Source organism: Podarcis melisellensis, assembly GCF_964234715.1.
Source record: "Podarcis melisellensis genome assembly, chromosome: 6".
Taxonomy (NCBI): Eukaryota; Metazoa; Chordata; class Lepidosauria; order Squamata; family Lacertidae; genus Podarcis; species Podarcis melisellensis.
In genome coordinates this window covers 18,171,840-18,183,477 of record NC_138538.1, presented here as the reverse complement: position 1 = coordinate 18,183,477, position 11,638 = coordinate 18,171,840, and the positions used below count along the sequence as shown (strand labels likewise).

Genomic DNA, 11,638 nt, shown 5'->3' with positions numbered 1-11,638 from the left:
CACAGACACCACAGTGCAGTCCCCATAATACTGTAACACCCTTTTTCTTCTGTCTCACCTATGCTGACATCTGGGCTGTAATCCTATGCACACACAGCTTGCAATAAATCTCACTGAAATCAGTGGGAATTATTACTTTTGTAAACAGAAACAATTTAGGTTGTAAAGCACTTAAGGTTTGTCATAAAAACACGATTCCAAACTTAATTCATTTCAGATTTAAGGTCATTTTACCACATTATTACCAACCTGATTTTTTGTAAGTGAAGGATCCCACAATCCAACATCTTCCCATGTAGTGTTTTTCAGATAGAAGTCATTGGGTTCAAACTGCTTAAAATCCTGCAACAGTGGAAGATTGACAAAAGCATAAATAGAAATAACAAACCATAGAATGATTGCCTATTCATTTCTTTAGATCTTGAAAATTCAAGAAGAATTATTAAGGTACCAAAAATTACAAATAAAAGGGCTCATTAACAGAAAACTTCCCAGGGAGTATAATTTTTACTAATTAATGCACTTATTATTATTTTTACTAATTAAGGGCATGATACAACCACTTCAATAGAAGACAGGTACTTAACATTCCTTTGAAATGAAGATGACTTTAAATTGCTTAAATTTGTCTGGCCCGTTTGCTTTCCCCTACGAAGTCCGTTTAATTTTTTTATGCAATCTATAAGTCATACAGATAATCACATATGAAAAATAATTCGAGAGAATGAGCTTGCTAGACCATATGAGCAAGGAAGTACTTGCAGGAGGATAGATTACAGCATTTTTCTGTGTATTGAACAAGGTTTTTTGACACAAAAATCATGTCAAAAAACTGGGGTCGTCCAATACACGGACAGTGGCATGGGGGAGGGGGAGATGCCGCTGCACGCGGGGAGCCATCTGGCGGCGCTGGCTGGCTGGCTGGAGCACAACTTCCCTCAATGCTGTTGCACGCAGGAAACAATCTAGGGAGTGTTTCCTGCCTGCAGCTGCCTGGGGAGGGAGGCTCAATAACTTTGGGCCATCTCCCCCATTTTCTTAAAATTGAGTCCCCCCAAATAGGGGGGAGCCGTCTAATAGACAGGAAAGTACGGTAGTTTGTGCGCCGACAGGCTATTTGTACTTTTAAGTAAAAGGCGTAGAAACGGAAAGAGTAGTCTCTAAAAAGCTAGGCTCAGTGGGAACCTTACTGAGAATGCTCTCCAGAAGATCACAGAGAATGAAGCTGCTCTCACTGCCAATCCTTCTCAAAAGGAGAGGGCATGAGCACTAGTTCCCTGACTAGAATCCTCCTAGATCTGTCCTGTGCAGGAGCAGAATCTATATACCAGACTACAAAAAATAGAAACGATTGTGTGAAAAATCACAGATAACATGAAATTTCAGCCCACATTTTTCAAAATATGCATTTAGCGTTTGTCCAAAAGCAAGAGCCATGTGGCACATTGAAGACCGACAAATTTATTGTGGAATAACTTGTCCAGTTTTCAAAGTATTTCATGCTTAAATTGGTCCCAATGAAATCAATCATAGCTGCTTCTAAGTGCTGCAGCTGTGAACACTAAACAGACACAGTGTGCATTGTTGTTTATTTTATTACTGATAAATTGGGCATTAACATCAATCCATTTTGTTGGTTATATGCAAAAAGTGCACGCACCCATTTAATTGAAGTAATCTAAAACATTGGTAGTAGCTAAAGAAGAGAATCTGGTATTGCAGCTTCACAGTTTTGAAATGCGTAAGTCAGATTCACAATTCAGGAGACAAAAAAAAAAAAAGAGATGGGGAGGCTACAAGACAGCGTTCCTTTTTAGCCCAATGCATTTTGGAAAAAAATCATTTCTCAAGGGCAGATTTTAGCAACAATTCTAACATACAAAGGATACTGCAGTAACCCCTGGTGTGTCAGAACTGTTGATAAAAACATGCCCTCCAGCAAGGTTTTCCAAAACGTGTTGGGCTTGCAATAAGCAGTATTCTGTAGCATCTCCCGTTTTCTCCCTCTCCTTTCCTGCCTGCTATCCGTACCACCTCAGTTTCACGACTGGTTTTCCACCCTTCAGTAGGCAGAAGAGGTTCTCCACTGCAGAGGGAGAAGCAGTTTGAGGCACGGGGACTACATTAATGCTGTGATATTTAATGCAGTTAATGCTGTGATATTTAACACAGAGAGAGCATCCTTTTGCCTTGGAACAACTCCTTGGGAGTTTCTTCAGCAACGCTCCTTGGACCTCTTACCTACGAGGCATCTCTGAAGGAGCATCTCCACGCCCATCGTTCTGCCCGGACACTGAGGTCCAGCACCGAGGGCCTTCTGGTGGTTCCCTCATTGCGAGAAGCAAAGCTACAGAGAACCAGGCAGAGGGCCTTCTCGGTAGTGGCACCCGCCCTGTGGAATGCCCTCCCATCAGATGTCAAAGAGATAAACAACTACCTGACATTCAGAAGGCAGCCCTGTTCAGATAAGTTTTTAATGTGTGACATTTTAGTGTATTTTTTTGTCTTTGTTGGAAGCTGCCCAGAGTGGCTGGGGAAACCCAGCCAGATGGGCGGGGTACAAATAAAAAAGTATTATTATTATTATTATTATTATTATTATTATTATCATCATCATCATCTCCCAATAACAAGTGGAGCATGTGGCGGAAGTTCTCCACCCAGTGGCTAACCAGTGTGTCTTGGTGGCACAGAATTAAACCAGCCAACGCCAACCTTTCCCACAAAGAGACCAAGCAGTGGTTAGGTGGGAACGCTCCATGTCTCTCTGTCTCTCAGGAGATGACTCCCTTTGCGGAGTGGCTCTCTTGGCCACCATTCAGCCAAGCACAGTTTTTGGCTTGATAAGTAAGTACAGCCAAGAAGCGAAAAACTCACGCCACTTTTGTAATACCAGTCAATCACTGTTCTCCTGAAACTTCACATTTCAGTTTATAATATTCCCAACGGAAGATACAGCCCTTCAATTTAAACTGCAACCCAAGAGTTCAATGAAAGATTGTACTTACTTCTATATGCTCTTTACAGTATTCCAAACCAATGTCACTTAGTATTTTTTTCACAGTTTTCCGGGCTTTTCTTAAACTGCCAAGGTTGTTGACAGGAAGTTGGAACATAGTTTCTACTGGGAGGGGGGAGAGAAGAGGGAGGGGGAGAAAATAATTTACTGAAAATGTTTTGTCCCAAAGCACTTGAATTCAGATCAAAAAGTCTGTTATCACTCAATTTTCTGTTTACATTTATGCACGTCATATCCCTCAGATTCTAGGCAGTTCAAAATAAACTGAGTTGTTCAGCCATCTTGTTTTCAAAGTTGAGCCAGGTAAGTAAACTTCAGAAAAAGTTTTTTAAAAAACCAACACCTTACAGGAACAGAGAACATAGTATCCAGATTTGGTCTAAAACACACACATCCAACTTTATGACCAAGTTGCATACCCACTCTCATGTGGAAAAGTCAAATTCATCCCAACAAAAGATGCTACTCTAACAAAAGGTCTACAGTTTTTGGCTGGCTTTGCTAGCCAAGTCAATTGTTTACATGTTTTTACATGCACATACAATACACATAAATTAAAGACAACTACAAAGGATGGAATTCAATGTTGTGCTAAGGGGAACGTCAGTGCAAACACTGCAGTGCACTCTTTCTGGGAGTTCGCCCTCCCCTCAGAGCCGGACTTAGTAGATGACCCCAGCCCAATGTCTTATTGGAAAAGTATAAAAGCCAAAAAATGTAATCACCAGCTCTTCTCCCTTAGAAATGGGAGTTTGCTGGCTTGACGAGAGTGGCCTTTCTGGAGGGAAGGGGAAAAGGTTCCCAACACACAACTCACCTTTCCCAAGAGAAAGGGTCAATGTGGAGAAAGAATCAAATATAGCTTCAGAATTAATAATAATTCAATTCATATCCCACCCTTTCCCTTGAACCCTTCCCTTGTCTGCCCTGTAAAATACAAGGCTGGCCGATTTTAGGATATTGCCTGTTTTGTTGCCTGCATGACTCCAGACAGCTGATGTACAAGCCTTGGCCATCCTTCCAACTTTGGATCTGGGAAGGTGGAAAGGACAGCTAAGCAATGGCCAGGATGATCTCAGCCTACTTCTGCAGGTCTGAAGTTGCAAGGAGGTTGCGGCCTCTTGTCACATGCGCTTCAGTGGAGTCCCACACTCGCCGTGGCAAATAGAATAGCTGGTGCCTGATGTTAACTCTTTTCTATGTCATGCTATAGTTTTCCATTTTCATGAAGAACACATAAATCAGCCATTGCTCACACCATTACCTTCTTCGTCAACAGGCTACGTTAGCTCAGTGAAATTGCAGAGTTTGTTTTTTCAGTCTGGTGCATGAAGGAAGCGGGACTATGGGCACGCAATGAAGAATAGCAGACAGGCTAGGAGTTTGACTGATAAATATGCTCAGTTCAACAATGATTTCAAGAGAATACTACCTAGAAGATCAAAGCAACAACCAAATAACAAAGCGTTTGAACCTCAAAATCCAAATGATTGTGAATTCAGCTCATTCTTCTGAAAAGTCTTGTTTAGAAACTAGTATGACAAATTCCAGGGATTTCAAATTACCAAGTTTATTGAAACTTATTTCTTAATAGTGCAACACACACATACACAAATACACAAAACTGCAGCAGTACTCACCCCTGTGTACCCATCCCACTCCACTCCCATAACCCATACAGCATTCTCATAACTAATCAACAACTTGGCTTTTTCAAAATTCCATCAGAACCTTAAATCTGAATTTCAAGTGCTTGCATCAGTATCCTGGCAATACTTACAACTTAAAGCAGTGGCTTAATCTTAATTCTCACTTTGGGCAGAGTTTTAAACATTCTTGCAATTGTACCCTAGAATTTGGCTGCTGAAATATATTGTGCCTGGAACTCTTCAAGTTATCTAGCGGTGAGGAGGTGTGATTCTTATTTAAATGTTTTGTGGTTTTTTTGTTTTTTCTGTTTTGTTTGTTACCTTGGGCTCCTTTCTAAGGAAGGGCAGGAGAGAAAATAAATAAATGCATCAGCTGTCCCAAGCATATGACAACTGCTAAAGTTGTTAAAATATCCTTCTATGAGCCCATAGAATGATGCATTTGAAGAATGTACAGTGGTATCTTGGGTTACAAACACCTCGGGTTACAAACTTCGCTAACCCGGAAGTAGTACCTCGGGTTACAAACTTTGCCCCAGGATGAGAATGGAAATTGTGTGCCGGCGACAGTGGGAGGCCCCATTAGCGAAAGTGCACCTCAGGTTAAGAATGGTTTCGGGTTAAGAACGGACCTCCGGAATGAATTAAGTACGTAACACGAGGTACCACAGTAATAACATTAAACTGCTCCTTAGTGGATCTTATGTCTTAATGTGATTATAAGGAAATTGAGAAGGTATATGATCAATATCAGGTATGAATAAGGACACACAATAGACTTTCTGTGTTAAGAGTTCACCACTTACCATAATTATGACAGTAGGTGGAGGATGGCGATTTACAATCTGCTGTTTGTACTTAGGGTTGTGCATAAAATTACAAATGAAGCAAAAACCAATTCTAGAAAATTTGTATCCTCAGAAGACTAAAAATGTATATTCTATTATCAAAACTGGGACGGTTTGCCCTCTGAATTGCTAACAGAAGCTTCAGAATTAACACACAAGGCCAATAAACATTCAAAAGTTGAAAGAGCAGAACACCCAAGTCTTTCTTTTGGTTCATATTAAGTGGAGAAACAAATATATTTTGTTTCTACCATGCAACAAACCAGCCAACCCTCTTAGTGTACCTGACTTGCAATATATTATACAGTTCATCACTATTGTTCATATGCCTGTGTCGCCCATGAACTAGTCTCCCAACAAACATTCTGGGTGGAATTCACCCAACCAGCCCTATCAGTGGAAGCACTGATCAAGGACTTCCACTTGTACAACAGGGCTGCTGCCCCCTCCTGCTCTTCCCCCAACACACCCTCCAAAATTTGCTCGGGGGGGGGGGGCAAGAACCCCCAGCTCAGTGCAGAGAGAATGGTTAGAGGAGCATGACATTGAATTCCACCCACTATACTCAAATCCAGGATGTGAAAGATGCACCCAATGGCTTGCTCCCTGAATTTCCAACATATGTGCCCTCCTTTTCTCACTGCCCAGACAAAATATTCCCAGCAGCTTGCAGCAGGGAGGAAGATGTTACTGGATCTCAGTGCTCCAGGAGAGAAGGCTTAAACCTCTCTCTCTCTCTCTCCACACTGAGACACTGGGGGAAGGATAAGTACGAGAGACTAAGCTGGGGAGTATATGGGTGGGGGGAGCCCAGGCCATGCCTACTACAGCCATGTGGCCCATAGCCCACCACGGCATGCAGTCTTTGGGGACAAGGAAATTGCCCGCCCCTATTTTAGTACAACTGATGAGGATCGATTTTGATTTTTAAAAGCCAAAGGGCTGTCCATTATGTATGTGCTTGCGTGTGTTTGTGAACAAGCCACCTCTGTGCTGCCCTTGTAATTTCATTCTTATAGCTGGCAGGATTGAAGGTTTTGCCTGGGGCATGTAGGAGATATTTTATACTAGGCTGCAAACACTAAGACCTCCCACAATGCACCTGCAGAATCTGGTTCATTCTAACCATGAAGAAGTGCTTATTTTGAAAAGCAGCTTGCCTCAAGCTAGAACCAACTGCTAGGCAGATGTACGCCCACTCCTGTCCTAACTCCTGTTAAGATGCCCCCTGCTTTCCAGATGATCGTCTTCCAAAGGAACTACTCTATTCCAAACTTAAAAATGGAAAGCGTAATGCTGATGGTCAACAAAAGAGGTTTAAAGACTGTCTCAAGGCAAATCTAAAAAAATGTAGTATAAGCACTGACAACTGGGAAACACTGGCCTGCGAGCGCTCCAGTTGGAAAACAGCATTTATCAAAGGTGTCATGAGCTTTGAAGACACTCGAACTCAGGATGCAAGGGAGAAACATGCTAAGAGGAAGGCACGCTTGGCAAATCCACACCGTGATCAACTCCCACCCGGAAACCAATGTTCCCACTGTGGAAGGACGTGTGGGTCCAGAATTGGCCTCCATAGTCACTTACAGACTCATTGTTAAAACCGTGTTTATGGAAGACAATCCTACTTGGAGTGATCGCCAAAGAAGAAGACTCCTGCCCTCACTCCTGTTAAGATGCCCCCTGCTTTCCAGACAACTCAGCAAAGCGCATTGTTTAAACAGCAGCAAGTTCCGGTGAACTTTGTTTTTAAACCAATTGTAGCTACTGGTCTTTGTAGAGCAGGGGTGAGGGGATCTCAAGCCCGGGGATCAACTGCAGTCCTCTTCATCTGCCCTTTGAAGCTCTCAGTGAGTCACACTCCTCGCTGCCTCTGCTTCACCTCCCTCAAGTGTTTTCACCTAACACAACAACACTAATGCATGACCAGTATTTAGGGCATCTTCATACAAAACTGGTCACTTCCAATAACATGTTTGGCCAGGGCAGAAACAGACCTTCAGAACAAAACCACACTAAATAAGGTAGCTTAGAAACCTGCATAGTTGTGAAGCACAAAATCCACACTCCACGGGAGAATTCTATCTGAGCTTTTGAACACTCCAGTAAATGTTTAGTTGTCTGGTAGATTTTGTACTTATCAGCAAAACTGTAGTAACTTTTTCTCCCCCAACCCTCGTTTTAGGATTTTTTAATTTTTGTTTGAGATTCTATCCTGCAAAACTAAAGGACTAAAACCTTGCCCCCCCCCAAAAAGCTGTCATCACATGTTTACAAGTGGCCGCTCTGGAAAAAATATTGTGCAACCGATTGCCTAATGAAGCAGGTTCCCATGGAATACAAAAGTGTTTCCCATTCACAGTAGAAGTATCAGCTCTACCTTATTATAATTCTACCGCAATTAAAAGATTATACACTTGCACACGAACATTTCATTTGTGTGAGAACGTATTAATGTTCTTGATGTGTCTGTAATTCACAAACACATTGACCATCTGGATAAGAAGTGAGCAACCACATGCATAGTGATCTGATTAACAAAGGCCAAATAATTTTTTAAAAAAACAACCACCACCTTAAGATGCTGGAGTCAGTGAAAAAAGGAGCTGCTTTATTTTTGTGCTCACAAAAAGTTATGAGGGCATATGATCACTTCATAGCATTCAGAGGATTCAAGATTTTAGTGCACGTCTCATTCTGGTTGTGAGTACAGTGGTACCTCGGGTTAAGAACTTAATTCGTTCTGGAGGTCCGTTCTTAACCTGAAACTGTTTTTAACCTGAGGTACCACTTTAGCTAATGGGGCCTCCCGCTGTTGCCACGTGATTTCTGTTCTCATCCTGAAGCAAAGTTCTTAACCCGAGGTACTATTTCTGGGTTAGCGGAGTCTGTAACCTGAAGCATCTGTAACCTGAAGCGTCTGTAACCCAAGGTACCACTGTACTGTGATTTTCATCTCTGCACAACTGGAGAGAGAAGCATCTTTACCTTCACAGAGCATTTTGCTAATAATGGTACAAGTTCACTTGTGAAGAAGGTGGCTGGTTTCACTGAATTAGAATGTTTCAATATGACCTATATTCACAAAGTGCAACTGGAAAAGATGAGTTACAAAGCAATAATAGAATCACAGAAGAGACCCATACGGTCATCTAGCAAACACCCTGCAATGCAGGAATCTCAACATGCAGTCCCCAATCCAACTTGAAACCATACTGGACCCAGCTTAGCCTTGAAGCAAATAAAATAATTTCGTCCTGCACACATTTCTTCACTACAGGTCCTGTTACAATTCCAATCTAGAACCCAAAATCTTTTTCCTTATGACTGAAGAATCTTGTGCTACCGTGACTGCCTGGAATCAACTCTTCTCTGAAAGTAATACAATGCATTCTCCGCTTAGAATTCTAATCTTGCTTTGCGAATACTCTTGAAGAATTGAATCAACAGCAGAATTATTAGACTCCCAATTCTTCTCAAATATTTATTTAATACACTTTGATGCGGCCTTCAAGGTAAAACAAACTGGCTGGTGAAGAAGAAATGCCCTCAATAATTGTTTGTTACCAAGCCTGGAACTGAACTCCAGGTAATGTAAGCAAGATAAAGAAAGGGATTAGCAGGGAAGGGAGAGCTGAGCAACAATTGGACAGGCTTACCGGGTCGCCAATCTTTTGGGATCAGCAGGTACATTTTGAATTGGAAGGCAGCGCTGTGACTGATGGGGATGGGGGTAACGTAACAGAAAACTAGAGAGAGTGCAGTCATTGCTGCTGCCGCCCCACCTCATGCTTCCTGTGAGATGTCATCAGTGGCCTGCTCATCCAGACTGTGGCAATCACACAATATTGATTATACCCAGATTCACACCCTGATGCTGTCCACTGCTGTCTAATATCAGGGAGCATTCCCCAGGAGAAAAAAAAACGCACAAGGTTGCTAACCCACCCCACACACGCTAACTCTCCCATCATAATAGGAAGTGCCTATTACTATTATTATTATTATATTTCAAGCCCCTCCACCCCAGCAAAAACGCACAAAGGCCTGCAACCCGGAGCTTGCTGGGCTGGAAATCCCTGGTCTAAATGATGTTGAGAGAGACAATATCCTAAATACAAATATTCTGAAGAGGATTTAAAAGAGGTTACAGCCACATGGAAAAAAAATATGGAGGTTATAATACAAAGCTCATTAGGTATCTCATTAATGAGCCTTGGTAGTAAAAATTGGGGGGGGGGGATAAGGGAAATAATTTATAAGAGAATTACCATCATACAGTGGTACCTCAGGTTACATACACTTCAGGTTACAGACTCCGCTAATCCAGAAATAGTGCTTCAGGTTAAGAACTTTGCCTCAGGATGAGAAGAGGAATCGTGCTCCAGCAGCAGGAGGCCCTATAAGCTAAAGTGGTACCTCAGGTTAAAAACAGTTTCAGGTTAAGAACGGACCTCCAGAACGAATTAAGTTCTTAACCCGAGGTACCACTGTACAGTGGTGCCTCGCAAGACGAAATTAATTCGTTCCGCAAGTTCTTTCGTCTTGCGAGTTTTTCGTCTTGCGAAGCACGGTTTCCCATAGGAATGCATTGAAAATCAATCAATGCGTTCCTATGGAAACCGCCTTCAGACCAGGTCCGGGGTCAGTCTGTCCCCCGACCTCTTCTGAAGGCTGGGGGGGGCGGACAAGGGCTTTTCTTCCCACCCCCAGCATTTAAAAAAAAACCCGGGACAGCAGAGGACTTCTCCGCTGTCCCGAGGTTTTTTAAAATGCTGGCGGGCGGCAGCGAAAGCTTCGCTGCCATCCGCCAGCATTTTAAGATCGCCCCGGACAGCCTCCGCTGTCCCGGGGTTTTTTAGAATGCTGGCGGGCGGCAGCAGGAGGCTCCATTAGCTAAAGTGGTGCTTCAGGTTAAGAACAGTTTCAGGTTAAGAATGGACCTCCGGAACGAATTAAGTACTTAACCCGAGGTACCACTGTACTGGATAGATGATTTGTAGAATGACACTAACACCCTTTGGCCAACTCAGATAACAGGCAAGTTTAACAAAATCCCTACACCCACTGCCCATGAGAATTTCAGTGAAATCTTCTCTCCTCTGTGATAATTTTCTAATGCAATTTCTTTTCTCATTAATTCAAAGAGAATGTTTGAAACAATACACACCTTACCCAAGGAGAAACTGATTCATCTGAAGAGGTGTATGGAAAAGACTAAGCAGCCTACCCACCTCATCTGAGGACCGAATAGTCTCTAAAAAAATACCCAATGAGAAAAAAATATTGAGGGTCAGTATCTGCTAATGCTGAGAAATATTAAGGTTTGAGAATGGGGGTCATCAAAATTCCCAGAGTGATAAAGTCAACTGGTAGAAATAATAGAATTGTAGTCCCCATTGCTCCATAAAAACCCATTCAATTTCCTATTTTCTAGGTAATGCTACTGAAAGAGCTACACAAATTTACAGTATTTAACTTTAGTCAAATTTGTGTGAAAGCTCTCTAACAGCACATAGGATCTGAGGTAAGCAGAGCTAAGAATCATAGGATTGTGCAGTTGGAAGGGGCCACAACCCTGAGTTGCATAGCTGAGTCTTGATACCACCATGAGCATAATCAAAGAATTGTAGTCATCGAGTCCAACCCCCTGCAATGCAGGAATCTTTTGCCCAATGTGGGGCTTAACCCACAACCCTGAGATTAAGAGTCTCATGCTCTACTGACTTTGGTCTTTGGAGAGATGCTACCAGTCAGAGTAGAGAATTCTGGGCTAGATCTATCAGCAGATCATTATCTCTGTACTGAAAAGAAGTGCCAGTCTTTCTTCAAGCCATCTATTCTAGGTTATAGCTAGTGCCGGGCAGATATCTCTAGCATCTCCTCTTAAAGAATTTCAGGTAGCAGTGACTGGGGAAAAACAAAGAGAACTACAGTCAACCAGAGCAATGAAATACTGGGCTAGATGGATCAATGGTCTTAAAAGTACAAGGCAGATTCGAAAGTTTCTTGAATTGGCAATGCTCAGCACATCAACCACCATTAATTTATACGTTTCAACATTATTTTTGCAGTTAGACATGATCTTATGTATATTTTCAAAGACAACTTCAGATAATGGG

The 11,638-nt window shown here is 42.2% G+C and overlaps 1 protein-coding gene across 8 annotated transcripts in view; it reads right to left on the bottom strand.

Moving 5' to 3' along the window:
* The window catches only part of ADNP (activity dependent neuroprotector homeobox), a 44,215-nt gene that overhangs the window by 9,393 nt on the left and 23,184 nt on the right, over window positions 1-11,638 (bottom strand). For 4 of the 8 annotated variants that reach the window (XM_081916672.1, XM_081916670.1, XM_081916677.1 and 1 more), the window contains 2 exons: window positions 3,009-3,124; window positions 250-342 (listed from right to left, as the gene is read on the bottom strand). In XM_081916672.1, the coding sequence (XP_081772798.1) occupies window positions 250-342; window positions 3,009-3,116 (201 nt within the window). In that variant the 5' untranslated portion in view covers window positions 3,117-3,124. Of the gene's footprint in view, window positions 1-249; window positions 343-3,008; window positions 3,125-5,474; window positions 5,491-11,638 lie in introns of those variants that run through there. The other 4 variants (XM_081916673.1, XM_081916671.1, XM_081916675.1 and 1 more) reach the window with 2 other exon arrangements.